The 21,015-nt window shown below is 41.6% G+C and overlaps 1 protein-coding gene across 8 annotated transcripts in view; it reads left to right on the forward strand.

The window, feature by feature from the left end:
- The window catches only part of LOC140196681 (limbin-like), a 239,638-nt gene that overhangs the window by 183,337 nt on the left and 35,286 nt on the right, over nt 1-21,015 (forward strand). For all 8 annotated transcript variants that reach the window (XR_011885776.1, XM_072256298.1, XM_072256292.1 and 5 more), the window contains exon 19: nt 2,193-2,280. Coding sequence is in view for 7 of the 8 variants with exons in the window: in XM_072256298.1 (XP_072112399.1) it covers nt 2,193-2,280 (88 nt within the window). In the remaining variant the exon portion in view is untranslated. The remainder of the gene's footprint in view (nt 1-2,192; nt 2,281-21,015) is intronic.

Here is a 21,015-nt window from a genome sequence, read left to right on the forward strand (position 1 = left end):
ATTTCCCCTTTCTGAACCTGGTGGTTGTTGTTAAAGACCAATGTTGCTATACATCCAGACACTACTGCAATCGGTGTAGAAAATATAATGTCCAGATGCTATAAAATATGAGTCTTGGTATTTCAATTCTATTGCAATAATCAAACACTTGATCCTATCCATTAACTGGCACTTCTGTGAAATGGGAGAAGTGCAATTCTTATATTGCCAGATTAGTAATCTAGAGTCCTGGACTAGCAACTCAATAAACTGAATTCAAGCCCCACAATAGTAACTATGGAATTTGAATTCAATCAATAATTTGCTATTTATAGACCATCACAAGTAGAGCCCTTCCTATCATTTAAAGCATCTACATAAAGCACTGCTTCAAGAGAGCAGCATCTATCATTGTCATGGTAGCATACCAGTTAGCACGACGTTATTACAGATAGGGGTTTCACAGTACGGAGTTCAATTTGGATATAATCTCTAAGGAGTCTCTATGCCTTCCCCATGGAATGTGAGGGTTTTCTCTGAGTCCTTCAGTTTCCTCCCACAGTCCAAAGACATACCAGTTAATCGGTTAATTGGTCTTTGTAAATTGTCCCTTGATTAGGTTAGGGTTGAATCAGGAGGTGCTGGGTCGGCTAGAAGGGTCTACTTTGTGCTGGATCTCTGATTTTAAAAAATATTAAAGATACCCACTATCCGGGTCATACCCATTTTTCACTGCTATCACCAGGTAAAGGTGCAGAAGCCCAAAGTCTCATTGCACCAGGTTCAGGAACAGCTAATTTCCTCCAACCATCAAGTTGTTGAAGTGATCTATACAACTGTAACTCAATTTCAGCGTGGAACACCATGGACGTCCTCTTGCAGTACCATGGATTTGCATTTGTCCTCATGTCTTGTTTAGAATAGTGTTTCTTCTTCACTGTCTTGTATAAATTTATGTACAATTTAAGCTACCTGGTGTGTCTGAATCCACATGCTTGTGATGCTGATGAATGCAAGCATTTCATTAAGCCTGTATCTCACTGTACTTATGCATAGAACAATAAAGTCAACTTGACTCACTCTCCACGGCATTTAAAAAAATGCCAGATAATGACCACAAATGTATTGGATTTTGTTGTGAGACCTTACCTGGATGATTATTATAGTTTGGAGAGAGCAGAAATCAACCCTATATGTAATTCCAGACCCATTGGTGTGATTGACTCTGAAATCGTCAAGGAAGCCACTGTGTTCAAGGGCCTCGGAGGATCAGCAATGAGCACTGACCTTTTTGGAGCAACTTAGATGTTGAAAAATTAATACAAAAAGAAAAGAGACCCGGAAGATTCTGCAGATGCTGGAAATCTTGAGCATCACACATGCTGAAGGAACTCAGCAGGTCAGGCAGCATCTACTGAGAAAAAAGAATCGACTAGAGGCGCAAGGTTACTTGCCCCCTTCCAGTCAACCCCTAGATTCCACAGTGGGGTAAGGAGGATTGACTGTGGGCCACCAATAAAAAGTGTGAAACTTCCCATCGAGGTGCTTTCAGTCTGATTCCCCAAATGGAAGTGGGAGCTTTCTCTGTAAATCAGTAGTTGCATCCTCCATAGCCTGTTGCAATATTCATAAGATAAAATACACCTGGAATCACTGCTGTGAGGTTAATTAGTGTCTTCTTGCAGTCTTTTGTCATCTGCTGTTCTAAAAATTAAATTTGTAATTGTTTCAGAAACATGCAAAACAAATAACCCAAAGATATTTTCCTTTTTGTAGTTATGAAACATACTTTCAAAATGTTATTAGTTTTAGAAATGCACTCCAAACCATATGCTTATGCTTTTATTGTTGATTTTCAGAATGAATTTTTAGTCAGATCCATTTGGTTTTAACATGATGGGTTTTACAACAGACTATATGGTAATTTATTTAAATGGAATTTTTTAAATTTCCCCTATGTTGATACTGTCAACTTGTGTAAATCAGATAAGAGTTACATTCAGAAAAATTACTTACTGCCTTACTTTTGATCCCCCAATCAGTTTTATATACAAATTCATAAATTTCATTAGTGTGTCCTCTCTTCCAGTTATCTGTTCTAAAAAATCTCTACCATTCTAGTTGGTGTAGGTTTTTGGTGCTTCTTAATCTTCCTGTGTGTATGTTGGTTAGTGACAGAATGAACCAATAATAATGCCTGTGCTGTTTTCCAGATTAAGAAATGAAGATAGAAATAGTCAATTACTACAAGATGTCAAGGGGCAGCTAGTGGCGAAGACACTGCTGAATCTCCAAGATCAGGTAATATTCTGCATCAATGCTTCAAATGAAATGCGATGTGCCTTTTATGTATACGCTCTTTGATGATTGTTTTAAATATGCATGTAAACTTAAAGATAGGTGGTGTATTATTACAGGATTATAGTGATGAAAATCAGTCCATAAAAGTATATAAGAGCATAAGTTCATATGAGCAGAATTAGGCCTTTTGAATCTGCTCTGCCACTTAATCATGGCTGACTTACTTCCCTCAAAGTCCCATTCTTCTGCCTTCTCCGCACAACCTTTGATGCCTTTACTATCAACCTCTGTTTTGAATATACTCAATGCCTTGGCCTCCACAGCAGTGAATTCTACAGATTCACCACCCTCTGGCTGAAGAAATTCCTTCTCATCTCTGTTGTAAACAGAGGCTGTGCCCTTGGGTCCTAGACTCTCACACTATTGGAAACATCCTCTCCATGTCAACTGTATCTAGGCCTTTCAATATTCGGTAGGTTTCAATGAGATTCCTCCCCGTTCTTGTAAACTCCAGTGAGTACAGGCCCAAAACCATCAAGCACCCCTCATATATTAACCCTCTCATTCCCTGACTCATTCTCATAAGCCTCCTCCGGACCACCTTCCAATGCCCGCACACCCTTTCTTAGATATGGGGCTGAAAACTGCTCACCATATCGTGAATACAGTCTGACCAATGCCTTATAAAGCATCAGCGTCATATCCTTGCTTTTATGTTCTAGTCCTCTTGAAATGGAGGCTAACCTTGCATTTGCCTTCCTTAATACTGACTCAACCTGCAACCTTTAGAGAATCCTGCACTAGGACTCCAAGTCTCTTTCCACTTCTGATTTCAGAACTTGTTCCCCATTTTGAAAATAGTCTACACCTTTACTCCTACCAACGTGCATGACCATACACTTCCCTACTCTATTCCATCTGCCACTGCTTTTCCATTCTCCTAATCTGTCCCAGTCCTTCTGCAGACTCTCTACTTCAACACCACCCACCCCTCCACCTACCTTTGTATCATCCACAAACCTGTCCTCAAAGCCATCAATTCCATCATGAGGTGCGCTAACCAAAAACAATCTAAAGATTAACTATATTTATTACATGTACATCAAAATATTGAAACATATAGTAAAATGACTCTTTTGTGTCAAATCACAAAGGTCAAAGTAAATTTATTACCAAAGTACATTATTGTCACCATATACAACACTGAAATTCATTTTCTCAATGACATACACAGTAAGTGCAAGAAACTCAATAGAATCAATGTAAGACCGCACCCAACAGGACAGAAAATGAATCAATGTGCAAAAGACAGAAGCTGTGCAAATGCAAGAAAGAAATAATAATAATAATAATAAAAAAAGCACTCTATCTGAGCATGTGCAATTCTGTTAAGAAGTACACAGCACTACACTTAAAGCACAATCCAGAAAAATGATGAAGTTATCACTACAGAAGACATCCCCATGATCTGAGCAGACTAGATGTCGACAATAAGGTATGGAATGCCTGGGTCAGAGTAAGAAACCTCTTCCCAGAAACAGAGAGGTTCCTTGCGGCAATACACGACCTGGTGGTTAACATAAAAAATGCTCAGAAATACATAATAAAAGACCAACAATTTCAAGGTGACAAATGCAGAAAATGTCAAGAGAAACCAGAAGCAATCTAACACCTTATAGGATCCTGCAGCACTTAAACTCAATCTGTTTACTTTCGCAGGCACAATCGAGTGGCAAACATCATTCACCAAAACCTTGCTTTAAAATACAAACTTACAAAAAAAAAACACTATACCCTACTCTGAATACAAGCCTGATCCAGTTTTAAAGTTCGAGTCCTACGAACTATATTACGACTAACCCATTATTACAGATAGGAGAATCCATAATAATCCAGGATAAACAACCATGAGCAACTTAATAGATATAACCATTCACAACACACATAACATACAGAAATCAATAAGTGGATATCACCAGAAATATTCTGAATTAAAAAAGGAAATTGAAAGACTATGGAACATGAACTGGGTATACATTGTCCTAATAGTAATATCACCAACTGGTATCTTCCCAAAGTCACTACTCAATAGCATTAAACAATTAGGCCTACACAGCAATATTTATCTAAATCTCCAGAGAGCCACAAGACTAAACACCACTAGAATAGTCCAAAAGTTCTTAGCAGTTGAGAAATTAGTCTGCTTGGCTATGCCCATGCTTCAGGTTTTAACAGCTTGAGCTTAGAAGAAAATTAAACAACAATAATAATAGATAAGCATTAAGTATCAAGAACATGAGATGAAGAATCCTTGAAAGTGAATCAATAGGTTGTGGGAACAGTTCACTGATGGGCAGGTGAAGTTGAGTGAAGTTATCCCCTCTGGTTCAAGAGCCTGATAGTTGGAGGGTACTAGTTCTTGAAGGAGCTGGTGGTGAGGCTCCTGTGTCATCATTATGATGGCAGAAGCAAGAAGAAAACATGGTCTGGAAGGTGGGGTTCTTGTTGATGGATGCTGCTTTCCTACGATAGCACTCCATGTAGATGTGCTCAATGGTGGGAGAGCTTCACCCGTGATGGACTGGGCCATATGCACTACTTTTTGTAGACCTTTCCGTTCGAGGGCATTGTTGTCTCTATACCAGCTAAGGTAGTCGATACACACTCAGCCACATATCTATTGAAGTTTGTCAGGTTTTTAGATGACATGCTGAATTTTCGCAAACAAGGAAAAAGACAATTGTAATCGGTGGAAGTTCATTAGTTTGTAAATCTTAAATCTTAAACACATTGAACATTATAGGGGGAATTGTCTTGTAAAAGGAATTAGTTATTTTACATTGAGATATAAAAAAATAGTGTGTGTGTGTGTGTGTGGGGGGGGGGGGGATTAAACAATTGAATTTCACCACCCTAGAAAGCTGTTGACATTGATAAAACTTATAAACCCAAGGGATTTACAGAACATATAAATTGGTAGGAATGTGCTGTAGGTGGGTGACAAAGGCAAGCTGCTTCTGTTTCTTGCAACATGTTGGAGTGAAATAAGATCTGCAGATATAATAAAATATTTTAGTTATTTTTAATCTATTCTACATGTCTTAATGTTTTTAAAAATATTGCTTTCCTTTTCAGTGTCAGAGACATCTAAAAACTGATAACCCTGCTCCATAGCATAGACACAAAACAAAACTCTGTCTTAACAAATTCTACACAGTACTGCAACTATCTTGCAAATCAACACCTTAGCTGAGTGTAAAGCCTGGAAGTCCCTACCCTACAACACGAGGAATGCCATCAGCAAAACTAGTGTAGTGGTTCAAAAGTGACTAAACACTGTTTTCAAATGTAATTAAGCATGAGCAATAAATGCCAGCCTTGCAAACAACAGTGTATCCTGCAAGTTGAATAAATATAAAATCAAGATTAATAAATAAAATAGAAATATTATTAAGATGGTAGAGATGCTAAAAAAAAAATTGCCAAACATTTTGACAAATATATTGGTAGCAGGAGGTGAAATAGGAATGAGAAGAGCTACAAAGGACTGCATTTTATGAGATGATTGAAAGATACAGACAATACAAAATTAACTCCTTCTTAATATCCAATGTCGTGATGGACTGGGCCGAATCCTCTACTTTTTGTGGGATTTTCCATTCTATTAAGTTGGTATTTCCATACCAGGCCGTGATGCAACCAGTCAATTATACACTTCCATAGAAGTTTGTCAAAGTTTTAGACGTCATGCTGAATCTCTGCAAACTCCTAAGGAAGTAGAGGCACTGCTGTGATTTCTTTGTAATGGCACTTACATATGTACTGGGCCCAGGACAGAACCTCTGAAGTTATAACACTGAGGAATTTAAAGTTGCTGACTCTCTCCACCTTGGTTTACCTGATGAAGACTGGCTTATTGACCTCCAAGGTCAATGGTCAGCTTTTAGTCTTGCTGACATTGAGAAGTGATTGCTGTGGTACCACTCAGCCAGATTTTCAATCTCCCTCCTATGTGCTGATTCGTAATTACTTTTGATTCAGCCTACTACACTGGTGTCATTAGCAAATGGTCCTATGGAGAGCGGAAGTAAGGGGAGGGAAAGATGTACTTAGTGGTAGGATCCTGTTTGGGGTGGTGGAAATTATGGAGAATGATGTACTGGATATGGAGGCTCATGGGGTGGTAGGTGAGGACAAGGGAAACCGTATCACTGTTGTAGCGAGGCGAGGATGAAGTGAAGGCATATGTAGGAGAAATGGAGGAGATGCAGATGAGAGCAGCATCAAAGGTGGTGGAAGGGAAACCCTGTTTTCTTTTAAAAAAAAGATACATCCCTGATATTCTAGAATGGACGCCTCATCCTGAGAATACAAGTTGTATGAGTGAAGAGAAGGGAATAGCATTCAACCATTGCTCAGAGCCATTCTGCAAAAATAGGTCTGTGATTTAACCTTGGTCTATATTACTCTGGGACTTTCTGACAGATGCTTTAACATCTAGCTCTAGGTTCTTTTGCTGCATTTGATGTGGATCCTGCCCTTGTTGGGTTTCCACAGCATTACACAGGCAAGGTCGTTGTTGCAATCCTATGCACCTGATAATGAATTGGAGCCTCTTTTTCTTTTCAATTGAGAGCTGTGAAATGAGGAAAATAAGTTAGCATTATTTATTTTACTGTAGTGGAGGGGTGGTGAACCTTTTTGAGGGCATGCGCCAAAATTGCGATCATTTTCTGAAACATTCTCTTGCATGCCATGGTAATTTTGAACTGGGATTATCAGTGACTAATGAATTACTAACAATAATTATGGATTATTTTAAGGAAAAGAGATGAGTTCTGTTGCTTATTTATGTGTATTCGTTGTTTTACTATTAATAATGGTACATCAAAACATATCATCGAACGTCACATGTTCTTGTAACAGTTCAACTGGCAGCAAGTTGAGGTGAGACATATCCTATGGGAATATCTCAGTGCTTTTATGTTGTAAAAATCATTCACTGTTTCAATTGGCAGTAAGGATAATCATTATATATCTTTTTGTTATGGGTGTGATTAAAGAATTGAGGGGTAGCACTAAGTGTCACCTTGGATTGCATGCCTTAGGTTTGCTACACCTGTTTTAGTGTAATGTTCCCTTAATTAACTTTTTTTGAATCAATGATAAGGAGACTTAAAGTGTGTAAATACTGCTCCACAGCAATAACAAGGAAAAGCCTCATCCACGCCTTTGCCTTTTGCTAAGATTTGCTAGTGAGATTGAGAGATTCACTGCTGAGATTGTGCTGTCCAACTTAATGATATGGATGGGCAGCAAGATTAGTTCCTCCACATTTGGTACAAATGATAAAGGGTGCATGCTTAGCTCCAGTAGCATTCACTTTTCAAAAGGATCCTATTGAAATATGCAGAATATCAAACCACTAATGTATTATAGACAAAGCTTTGAAAGGCATCCTAGCAAAAGGTATAATCGAAAGTGGTTTAGGGAGCCAGTCAGAATGAGAGATTTTGTTGGACATATTTACTCTATTTTATCAGGAGAATTAAGGAGCTTCTTGGCATTAGAACATCTGAAGGGATATGCTTAAATGTCAACAGAGCTTTTGTTACTTTCTCTTAAAAGATTTCAAAAACATGAAGGTATCAATAGGGGATAATCTCTAAGGAAAATCCATTCGAACGAGACAAAGCAAGAACTAACTGGCTCCCAAGGTTTAGTGTACTGTATAATAGAATTTTATCAGAAAATCATTGCCAAGTTCTGTATTTTGGCACACTAATCTCAAAGCCCTCAATTTTCTCTATGTATACATGTTGCTAATGAAGTGAGCATTTTAACAGAGTGCTATCACACCCAGATAGCACTCTTTTTTTTGCACATATTTGCATATATCACTGAGGAGCAAGGACTTCACAAGATGGTCCTCACCAAGATCTGTGACCTGTGACTTCAAATACAGATTCATACACATGCCAGCCTAATTTGCCTCTGAGCCACTGATTCATTCGAGGCTGCAACTCCTGATCTGTGTCATAGCTCTCAGTTTGTATATTCTGGGCATTGCCAGGCTCCAGACTCAGTGAGAGAAGACTTTGTCTACATCCCTTCAGTTGAAGCAGGGAAGGCATGGGGATTAACTTTCTCAAAGGCTGCCCTTCTAATGTAGTACTTCTTCCTAAAGAATTGTAGCGTTATACAACAGGACAGCACAAGAACAAGTCCTTCAGCCCATCGTGACTGTGCCAAACCATTAACTCTTCAACCTGCACCAAGACCATAGCCCTCCGTGCCCCTTTCATTCATGTACCTAACCAAATTTCTCTTAAATGTTGAAATCAACCAGGCATCCATCACTTGCGCTGGATGCTTGTTCCATGCTCTCACCACATTCTGTTTGAGGAAGTTTCCATTAATGTTCCCCTTAAATATTTCACCTTTTACCCTTAACCCAGGACCTCTTGTTGTAGTTTCATCCAACTTCAGTGGAAAAAGCCTGCATTCATGTAGCCTATCTATACCCCTCATAATTTTGTATACCTGCATCAACATTCCTCTCAATCTTCTACTTTCTAGGGAATTAAGTTCAATCTTTCTTGATAACTAGGATGCTCAAGTCCTGCCAGTATCTTTGTAAATTTTCTCTGCATTGTTTCAATCTTTCTTAATCTTCTCTGTAGGTAGGTGATTGTAAACTGGACACTATACCCCAAATTAGCGCACACCAACATCATATACAATTTCAATATTACATCCCATCTACTGTACTTAATACATTCATTTATAAAGGTCAATGTGCCAAAAGCTATCTTTACAACAGTACATGTGACACCATTTTCAAGGAATTATGGATCTGTATTGCCAGATCCCTTTGTTCTACTACACTCCTCAGTACCCTACCACTTACCGTGTAAGATCTACCCTGTTGGTTCTCCCAAAGTGCAACACCTCACACTTGTCTGCATTAAATTCCATATGTCATCTTTCTAGCCATTTTTCCAGCTGGTCCATATCCCACTGGAAGCTTTGATGGTCTTCCTGACTATCCACTACACCCCCAATCTTGGTGTTAACCACAAACTTGCTGATCCTGTTTACCACATTACCATCCTGGTCATTGATAAAGATGACAAACTACACCAGATCCAGCACCAGTCCCTGTGGTACACCACTAGTCACAGGCCTCCATTCAGAGAGTCAGCCATCTACTACCACTCTCAAGGTCTCTCATGAAGCCAAAGTTTAATCCAGTTTACTACCTCATCATGAATACCAAACGGCTGAACCTTGTTGACCAACATCCCATGCAAGACTTTGTCAAAGGCTTTGCTAAGTCCATACAGACGACATCCATTGGCTTGCTTTCATCAACTTTCCTGGTAACTTCCTCGAAAAAAGCTATAAGATTTGATAGACCCAATTTAACATGCATTAAGCCATGATGACTATCTCTAATCAGTCGCTGTCTATCAAAATACCTAAATATTTGGTCCCTTAGAATACCTTACAATAACTTTCCTTCTACTGATGTCAGGCACACTGACCTATAATTTCATGACGTTCTCAGAGCCTTTTTCAAACAACAGAATGACATTAGCTATCCTCCGATCCTCACCTGTGGATAAGGATGTTTCAAATATCTCTGCTAGGACAACTAGACAAGATCTCTAGTCTATCGTGTCACTGTTCCATTGGGCAAGAGTGACTAAGAAGAGCACAAGGAGTAGGAAACATCTTTGTGCTGTGAGGTCAGAGTCTCTCATGAGGTAAACAGAAGTGATAAAGGATTTATTGGTTAGCTCAGTGACTGAGCACTGTTGTGTCATTTTCTCTGACTAGTCCCCCTCCTCCTTTAATCCTTCATGCTTTATCACATGTAAAAGAATGGAACCCTGGAACATTGAACTGCCATTCCTGCCTCTCCTGCAACCAAATCTCACTAGTGGGTTCGATATCATAATTCTGCGTGCTGATCTATGCCCTAAGCACATCTGCCATACCCCTTGCCTTGAATTATACACAGCTCAGTACATCAGCCCCACCATGCTCAACCTTTAGATTCCTAACCTCGAACGTAGGCTTAATACAAACAAGAGAAAATCTGCAGATGCTGGAAATCCAAGCAACACACATACAAAATGCTGGAGGAACTCAGCAGGCCAGGCAACATCTAGGAAAAGAGTTCAGTTGAGGTTTCGGACTGAAACCCTTCGGCGGGCTTAACAAAATAGTTGGCCACAACCACTGTACTCTCTGTTCTGGCACTCTGGTTCCCTTCCCCCTGAAATGCTAGTTTGAATCCCCCCTCCATACAGAATTAGCAAATCTTCCCGGTAGAATATTAGTCCACCACCAGTTCAGGTGCAAATTAACCCTTCTGTACAGCTAACACCTTCCCTGGGATAGAGCCCAATGATCCAAACACCTGAAGCCCTCCCTCCTGCACCGACTCATTAGCCACATATTAAACTGTATGACCTTCCTATTTCTGATCTCACTAGCTAATAGCATGGGTAGCAATCCTGAGATCACAACCCTGGAGGTTCTGTCCTTTAACTTGGCACCTAACTTCCTGATATCATTTTGCAGGACCTCGTCACCCATCCTACCCATGTCATTGGTATCAATCTGGATCACAACCTCTGGCTGCTCACCCTCCCTCTAAAGAAAGCTGTGAACTTTATCTGACGTATCCCTAACCCTGGCACCCAGAAGGCAACAAACCATCCGGGAATTTCGTTCTTGTCCACAGAACCTCCCTGACCAATAAATCCTCTATCACTTCTGTTTACCTCATGAGAGACGCTGACCTCCTAGCACAAAGATGCTTGTGCTCTTCTTAGTCACTCTTGCCCAATGGAAGCACTGTTCCTCCTTCCTCCATCATTGTGACATCCATTTGAAGCAGCAGCTGGAATATTGCTACTTGCATCCATATAGACATCACAATGATGCAGGAGGTAGTACTTCTGCGTGTTACCTACTGAGACCTGCTTTGATCCTTTGTGGAAATTGCATGTATCTGCCGTTACTGTGTGAGTTTTCCCCAGGGTACTCTAATTTCCTCACGCATCCCAAAGAAGCAGTGGTTGATAGGATAATTGGTAACCATAAATCACCCCTGGTGTAGGTAGTTGTTGTGAAAATTTGGGAGAGAGTAAATGTCATCTCAGAGAGAATAGGTTACTAGGAAATAAGGAGAATGGGATTGATGGGATTGCTCTGAGAGCAAGCACAGACTTTATGAGCTGAATGGCCTCCTTCTATATCAGGATTGAACACTTGGACTGACTCCCCCAGCCACAGCTTTGAAACTAAGTGCAGACGGCTATATCATGATTGTGCATAGATCAAATCCATAGCTCAATCTGAAAGTGAAACACTGCAACGTTACACAACAAAATTCAGCCAACTCTAATGTTTTGGACCTTAAGGAAAAGGTGTCATCTTTATGTAACTTTTAAAAACAACATTAGATTGACACTCAGTACTCTTTTTATAGGACTAAAAAGTAGGATAAAGTTTTAAGCAGTAAATTTTAAGCATTAATCTTTAATAATCTTTTCCAGATGTTAAAGCAACTTTGTGTTTCTGTGACCTAAAATAAGAGCAAAATTTCTTAGTGGCTCAAAGAAAGATACAGAAAATTTGAAATGTCAACCTTCATTCAAAGACATTGCAAGTGAATTTATAATTCTGCCCTCTGTGAACCTAAACGTTTAAAGATATCTGAAAGAAGTGCAGTCGTGATTTTCTTACCGTTACAATCACAATACACTGGAGAGAAGTTAGAATGAGAAATCTGAGATGCAGCTGTGTCTAGAAGCTGCAGAAGTTTGTTGAAGTAAGGAGACTGTGAAGCTGAAAATTAAGTTTTGAGTAAAAATTACCGTGGCTACGAAATTTTGACTTTTTCTTTCATGCAAAACCTTTAAAGCAGTCTCCACCTACCCAGGGAATTGTGAAGATTTTGATATTTGGCCTTTATCATCACTGCAATGAACACTTTTCAGGACTAATTATGTAATTTCCAGTCATTGTAACCTTTGTACACTGAAATGAGAGCAAGCAGGAAAGGAGAATGATGCGCTCTTCAGATTATTAGTTGACAAGGAACTGCATGTCACACAGGTCCTGTGAAGAGCTTAATCATAAGCTCGGTATGAAGGAGTCACAGAGCTGCTCCAGAAGACTTCTAAGCTTGATCATCATTCTAGATAACTCTCTCTGTGGTTTTGAAAGTCACGACTACAATCGAATGATAAGGGGCTTTAGCAGGTACCTGTGAAATGTCACCCTGGTACCATTTTGACAATTGTCTGTCAGGTGACTGACACTCTTTAGTGTAAAGTTGAAGGATTTGTTCAGTTTGGCTCCACAGCAGTGCAAGTGGTTGGTGTTAAAGCTGCATAGAAAAGAGAAGATGTACTGTAACATTATCACAAGGGAAGCCATTCTTTAACAATGGTTAAGGTTGCTTTGGTGAAGTGGAAGGAGTACACTTTGAAGAGACATCATAGTGCAACCCAACAGGAAAAGGGATGTTATGCTATCTCTCTTGCAAGGGTAGTGCATCTGACTCATGAAATGAATTATTGTGGAATGGAGTGGTTGACGAGGCCTATCAGCGGCATCAACAGAGCTCTGCGAAGAAGAGGTGTTTCTCGCAGGTTGGCAGCAGTTATTTAAAAAGAGAGCTTCGCAGGTGTTTGTCCATTGTACGGGGCCTATCAACAGCATCAACAGAGCTCTATGAACTAAATAAAAGAACAGAAGGTATAAGTGGAGCGGCCATTGTCAGGGCAGCCATTGTTGGGATTAGGCCGGTGGCGAGAGTAGAAGCGAGAGGCTTTGGCTCAAAGGAGGCTTCGGTTCGGAAGAGTCATTGGCTCTGTGTGAAGTGTTTGTTAAGGTTTCCTTTTTTTCCTATCTTACTGTACCATTTAAATGGCTGTGGTGTGTCCTTAGTGCCAGAAGTTGGAGAACTGGGAGACTCAGAGTCTCCCGGGGAACTACATCTGCGTGAAGTGCATCCGGCTGCAGATCCTTGAAGACCATGCTGGGGATCTGGAGCAGCAACTGAATGAACTTCGGCTTGTACGGGAGAGTGAGGAGATAATCGATCAGAGTTACAGGGAAGTAGTCACCCCAAAGTTGTAGGAGGTGAGTAGCTGGGTGACCATCAGGAGAAATGAAAATAGACAGTTAGAGCAGAGCACCCCTGAGGCCATTCCCCTCAAAAACAAATATACCGCTTTGGATACTTTTGTGGGGGATGACCTCCCAGGACAATGCCATGGCGACCGGGTTCCAGGCACTGAGCGTGGGTCCGTGGTGCAGAAGGGAAAGAGGGAGAAGAAGGGAGCGGTAGTGATAGGGGACTCAACAGTGAGGGGAACAGACGGGGGACTCTGTGGACATGAACGGGACACCCGGCTGGTATGTTGCCTCCCAGCTGCCAGGGTCAGGGATGTTTCAGATCACGTTCACAATATTTTGGAGAGGGAGTGGTAGCAGCCAGATGTCTTGGTACATATCGGTGCCAGTGACATAAGAAGGAAAAGCAATGAGATCCTGAAAAAAGAATTTAGAGAGCTTGGCAGAAAGCTGAGAAGCAGGACCTCCAGGGTACTAATTTCTGGACTGGTGTCTGTGCCACACGCCAGTGAGGATAGAAACAGGCTGATTTGGCAGATAAATTCGTGGCTGAGAAGCTGGTGCAGGGGGCAGGGCTTCAGGTTCTTGGATCATTGGGATCTCTTCTGAGGGAAGTATGAGCTGTTCAAAAGTGACAGGTTGCACCTGAACCCGAGCGGAGCCAATATTTTCACCAGCAGGTTTGTTAGAGCTGTTGGGGAGGGTTTAAACTAATTTGGCAGGGCAGTGGGAACCGGAGTGAAGGGAATCATGGTTTTAAAAAAAAATAAAGATAGTGTGCAGTCAGACTGTCAGGAAGGGCAGGCAGGTGATAGGACTTATTTGCAGCTAACAGGCTGAGTATCAAAACATTATGGATGTAGAATCAGAAACGATAGCAAATACCGAACTCAAAGTGTTATATCTCAATACACAGAGTATAAGAAATAAGGTGGATGATCTTGTTGCACTATTACAGATTACCGGGTATGATGTTGTGGCCATTACTGAGTCGTGACTGAAGGATGGTTGTAGTTGGGAGCTGAATGTCCAAGGTTACACGTTATATCGCAGGGAATAAGAAGGTAGGCAGAGGGGGTGTCATAGCTCTGCTGGTAAAGAGTGGCATCAAATTAGTAGGAAGATGTGACGCAGGGTTGGAAAATGTTGAATCCTTGTGGGTTGAGTTAAGAAACTGCAAGGGTAAAAGAACCCTGATGACAGTTATATACAGGCCTCCCAACAGTAGCTGGGATGTGGACAACAGATTACAACAGGAAATAGAAAAGGCGTGTCAAAAGGGCAATGTTATGGTAGTCATGGGAGATTTTAACATGCAGGTCGATTGAGAAAACCAGGTTGGTAATGGATCTCAAGACAGGGAGTTTGTTGAATGCTGAAGAGATAGCTTTTTGGAGCAGTGATATTACAAGTAGAATAGATAAAGGGGATGCAGTGGATGTTGTATATTTGGACTTCCAGAAGGCTTTTGACAAGGTGCCACACATGAGGCTGCTTACCAAGCTTAGAGCCCATGGTATTACAGGAAAGTTACTAACATGGTTAGAGCACTGGCTGATTGGTAGGAGGCAGCGAGTGGGAATAAAAGGATCCTGTTCTGGTTGGCTGCCAGTGACTAGTGGTGTCAGCAGGAGTCGGTGTTGGGACCACTTCTTTTTATGCTATATAAAAATGGTTTAGATGCTTGGAATAGATGGCTTTGTTGCCAAGTTTTCAGAAGATTGGTGGAGGGGCAGGTAGGATGGAGAAGGACATTGACAGATTAGGAGAATGGGCAAGAAAGTGACAAATGAAATACAATATTGGAAAATGCATGGTCATGCACTTTGGTAGTAGAAATAAGTGTGCAGAATATTTTCTAAACAGGGAGAAAAAACAAAAATCTGAGATGCGAAGGGACTTGGGAGTCCTTGTACAGAACACCCTAAAGGTTAACTTGCAGGTGGTGAGATAGGCAAATGCCATGTTAGCAGTCATTTTAAGAGGTCTAGAATACAAGAGCAAGGATGTGACGCTGAGGCTTTATAAGGTACTGGTGAGGCCTCACCTTGAGTATTGTGAACAGTGTTGGGCCCCTCATCTTAGAAAAGATGTGCTGGCATTGGAGAGGGTTCAGAGGAGGTTCACAAGGATGATTCCAGGAACGAAAGGGTTATCATACGAGGAATGTTTGATGGCTCTGGGACTGTACTCACTGGAATTCAGAAGGATGGGGGTGGGGGATCTCATTGAAACCTTTCGAGTGTTGATAGGCCTAGACAGAGTAGATGTGGAAAGGATGTTTCCCACGCTGGGAGAGTCTAGAGCAAGAGAGCACAGCCTCAGGATAGAGGGGTGCCCTTTCAAAACAGAGATGTGGAGAAACTTTTTTAGCCAAAGGGTGGTGAATTTGTGGAATTTGTTGCTACGTGCAGCTGTTGGGGGCCAAGTCGTTGGGTGTATTTAAGGAAGAGATTAATAGGTTTTTGATTGGACATAGCATCAAACGTTACGGGGAGAAGGCTGGGAACTGAGGTTGAGGAGGATAATGAAAAGGATTAGCCATGATTGAATGGTGGAGCGGACTCGATGGGCCAAGTGGCCTAATTCTGCTCCTATGTCTTATTGTCTTATAATTGGAAAACCATAATGTTCAGTTTGACGCAAACATGGGAATTCTGCAGATGCTGGAAATTCAAGCAACACACATCAAAGTTGCTAGTGAACGCAGCAGGCCAGGCAGCATCTCTAGGAAGAGGTACAATCGATGTTTCGGGCCTCCTCTACTGTAAAGATGAAGCCACACTCAGGTTGGAGGAACAATACCTTATATTCCGTCTGGGTAGCCTCCAACCTGATGGCATGAACATTGACTTCTCAAACTTCCACTAATGCCCCACCTCCCCCTCGTACCCAATCCATTATTTATTTATATACACACATTCTCTCTCTCTCCTTTTTCTCCCTCTGTCCCTCTAACTATACCCCCTGCCCATCCTCTGGGCTTCCCCCCCTCCCCCTTTCCTTTGTCCCTGGGCCTCCTGTCCCATGATCCTCTCATATCCCTTTTGCCAATCAACTGTCCAGCTCTTGGCTCCATCCCTCCCCCTCCTGTCTTCTACTATCATTTTGGATCTCCCCCTCCCCCCCCCCCCCCCCCCACTTTCAGATCTCTTACTAGCTCTTCCTTCAGTTAATCCTGAAGAAGGGTCTCGGCCCGAAACGTTAACTGTACCTCTTCCTAGAGATGCTGCCTGACCTGCTGCGTTCACCAGCAACTTTGATGTTCAGTTTGAATCAAGAGACATGCTTAAGAAGTAATGAAATACATGGTCAGTTAATCTGTATTTGATCTGTTAAATGTTATCCAGGATAAAAGAAGGACTTCTGACAGGATTGTGGGATCTTTTTGTAATTCTAAACTTCTAAGTCTCCTCGGAAGTCCCTAAGGTGGCAGGCTGCTATACTCTTAGTAACGAAGTATGCTTTAGCACTTCAAACAATATCTTTAGAATCATATCAGGCTCTATATTTCCCTCTAATTCAACTTTAGAGTAGCAAATTTCTATAAATAACTTTCCAGTCTTCTGACTTCGTTTTCTAATGATAACATTACCTTACCATTATTATATCAAAGCTGTTTCCGCTCTTTCTCTCATGGTATTGATGTCTTGCTTTCAGAATGCAAAGTGTTTTTGATTTTAAAAAAAGTATGGAATTTTGAATTTGCTAAAATTGGAAAGCTGTGTTGAGATGTATTGTGTAGAATGTAGATAAGATGTTTCTGCCCATCTTCAGTTAATTTTATATCCAGGCTGGACTGCATGTGGGAAAAGCAGTGCTTTAATAGACAAGAACTCCTTCCGTTGATTGAATGCTGATAGTTTTCAAGGGCAGGTCTGCTCGTCTTGTCTGCCACATTATTTAAATTGGCAGCTCTATATCAAAAGCAGGGAATGATGTCAATTTGTTCCTTTTCATCACTGAAATATTTCCAACAGTTTCATCTCTCTACCTTCATGGTAGTGAAAAAACCCCCTGCATTCTCTGACAGCTTCTCCCTTGCGGTTGGTAGGCAGGAGGCTATGCTTCCTGGCCCTGGCTGGTTTCTTTAATGGGGATATACATACAGATATTCTGAAAACCTCTGAGTTCTTGCTGCATGAAAATCTGAAGTGTTTCTCATTAAGTTTGAATTGTGTTTTACACCAACTCATGTCTGCAGTGGAATTTTCTTGTAGTTGTTCTGGATTATTCTAAAGTGCTTCATTGTCTCATCTGATCATTATAATGGATTAAAGAAATCTAGATATTTTGTGGTTTGTTTAGATCTGAGCTTACAGCAGTTTACATGCATCCTCTCTTACTGGCATGAGATTCAAGTTACTTTTACTCGAGCGCCTTTATAACAAATCTCAGAGCTGAATCTCACCCAAGCACTGTGCAGAAGTGGTGGAGTTATCAGGAGGAAGTGAGACTAGCAGCCAAGTAAATGCTCTGGGAGCATATATTAGGTGACCAGGATCAAGGGAGAAAATTCCTTAGCAGGATACAAGGTAAGCAGTGGGAAGAGGCATGTCAAAATAAATTGATCCTGATTTTTACAGAATTTGTCTTAAAAATAAATTAGTCCCCACATTTGAGGGAGAAGCATAGTGAAATATACAAAGACTGCAGGAAGTTTGGCAACATTTATCAATAGCGCCCAGAAATGAAAGAGCACTACATCATCTCGTCAGGGTCATTCAAGTAATGATCATATGAAAGCATCAATAAACATTTTAGAAGAAAATTTTCTATTGTAACAAAATCTTATCTTTATTGCACTGCAGTGATTGATCACCTGATATTACCAAATGCTCCGAGTGTTACAATTTGATCTTGCAATGAATAGCAAAGAGCTGTGAGGATTAAGGCAATGTTCCATTGAACAATTGCGCCTCGTCCTCAGAGTGATATGTAATTCTGTTTTTTTATTTGAAAATGTATAACGTTAGTCGTGTTTTTTCTTTGGGCATTCATCATTGTAATGAAGCATTGCCAGATCAAACTCTAGAACTGTGTCCCTTAAAGAAAAGGCCACATACGTTATCAACGTATAAATGGTGATTATACAATTCACCATATCAGACTAAAGGTGTAGCTATGGGCACCTGTATGGGTCCTAGCTATGCCTGTCTTTTTGTTGGCTTTGTGGAACAATCTATGTTCCAAACCTATTCTGGTATCTGTCCCCCACATTTCCTTCACTACATCGACGACTGCATTGGTGCTGCTTCCTGCACACATGCTGAGCTCGTTGACTTCATCGACTTTGCCTCCAACTTTCACCCTGCCCTCAAGTTTACCTGGTCCATTTCCGACACCTCCCTCCCCTTTCTAGATCTTTCTGTCTCTATCTCTGCAGATAGCTTATCTACTGATGTCTACTAGAAGCCTACTGACTCTCACAGCTATCTGGACTATTCCTCTTCTCACCCTGTCTCTTGCAAAAATGCCATCCCCTTCTCGCAATTCCTCCGTCTCCGCCACATCTGCTCTCAGGATGAGGCTTTTCATTCCAGGACGAGGGAGATGTCCTCCTTTTGTAAAGAAAGGGGCTTCCCTTCCTCCACTATCAACTCTGCTCCCAAATGCATTTCTCCCATTTCACACACACCTGCTCTCACTCCATCCTCCCGTCACCCCACTAGGAATAGGGTTCCCCTGGTCCTCACCTACCACCCCACCAGCCTCCGGGTCCAACATATTATTCTCCGTAACTTCCGCCACCTCCAACGGGATCCCACCACTAAGCACATCTTTCCCTCCCCCCCCCCCCCCGCATCCCGCAGGGATCGCTCCCTACACAACTCCCTTGTCCATTCGTCCCCCCCATCCCTCCCCACTGATCTCCCTCCTGGCACTTATCCGTGTAAGCGGAACAAGTGCTACACATGCCCTTACACTTCCTCCCTTACTACCATTCAGGGCCCCAGACAGTCCTTCCAGGTGAGGCGACACTTCACCTGTGAGTTGGCTGGGGTGATATACTGTGTCCGGTGCTCCCAATGTGGCCTTCTATATATTGGCGAGACCCGATGCAGCCTGGGAGATCGTTTTGCTGTGCAGCTACGCTCTGTCCGCCAGAAAAAGCAGGATCTCCCAGTGGCCACACATTTTAATTCCACATCCCATTCCTATTCTGATATGTCTATCCACGGCCTCCTCTACTGTAAAGATGAAGCCACACTCAGGTTGAAGGAACAACACCTTATATTCCATCTGGGTAGCCTCCAACCTGATGGCATGAACATTGACTTCTCTAACTTCCGCTAATGCCCCACCTCCCCCTCGTACCCCATCCGTTATTTAGTTATATACATACATTCTTTCTCTCTCTCTCCTTTTTCTCTCTCTGTCCCTCTCACTATACCCCTTGCCCATCCTTTGTGTTTTTCCTCCCCTCCCCCTTTTCCTTCTCCCTGGGCCTCCTGTCCCATGATCCTCTCATATCCCTTTTGCCAATCACCTGTCCAGCACTTGGCTCCATCCCTCCCCCTCCTGTCTTCTCCTATCATTTTGGATCTCCCCCTCCCTTCCCACTTTCAAATCTCTTACTAACTCTTCCTTCAGTTAGTCCTGATGAAGGGTCTCGGCCTGAAACGTCGACTGTACTTCTTCCTAGAGATGCTGCCTGGCCTGCTGCGTTCACCAGCAACTTTGATGTGTGTTGCTTGAATTTCCAGCATCTGCAGAATTCCTCGTGTTTACACTGTTTCTCAGCCAAGCTTTCTACACGCTGCTTACAATCCAGAGACGTCACCCACCTTTCCCAGTGTCAGATTATGCTCTCTAAAGCTTCCTGAGAAACTGATTCATCAAAAGATGCTTCTCTGTAGAACTATCAGAGATTAGCTTTATTTGTCACATGTACATTGAAACTTTATAACATGCAGTGAAATGGGTTGTTTGTGTCAATGACCAACACTGTCAGAAGATGTGCCAGGGAAGTTCTGCAAGTGTTGCCATGTTCCAGCACTAGTATAACATGCCCACAACATACTAACCCTAACCCAGATGTCATTGCAATGTTGGAGGAAACCAGAGCACCTGGAGGAAACCCAGGGAGAACATACAAACTCCTTACTGACAGTGGTGGGAACTGAACTGCGATCACTGTCTGTACAGCTATATGCTAACTGCTACACCACTGTACTTTACAGCCAGTCATAAGTAATTAGAGACATCAGTGACTTAGCTCTGTCACCACCATAATAGCACTATCTGATCAACATGCAAACAGGCCAACCTGTCAAACTTCAGAGATATGACACCTTACTGCTTTTATCCACATTGATGTTTTTATCAAAGAAATAAAGTCATCAAGAATTGCCATATGCACCAGAGCATTTGCAGAAGAGCAATGGAAAATGTACTTGCAGCAGCATCATAGGCAACTAGCATATAACATGAGCAATGTGAAAAACACATCAATTAAGCATCAAGTAAATGCATTCTTTACAAGAAAGAATTAACTAAAAGCAAAGGAGCCCAACAGTGCAAAAGTGATCAAAGTGGTCATATTGTTACTAAACTCTAGTGATTAAGGTTACG

Source organism: Mobula birostris, chromosome 4 (genome assembly GCF_030028105.1).
Source record: "Mobula birostris isolate sMobBir1 chromosome 4, sMobBir1.hap1, whole genome shotgun sequence".
Lineage (NCBI taxonomy): Eukaryota > Metazoa > Chordata > Chondrichthyes > Myliobatiformes > Myliobatidae > Mobula > Mobula birostris.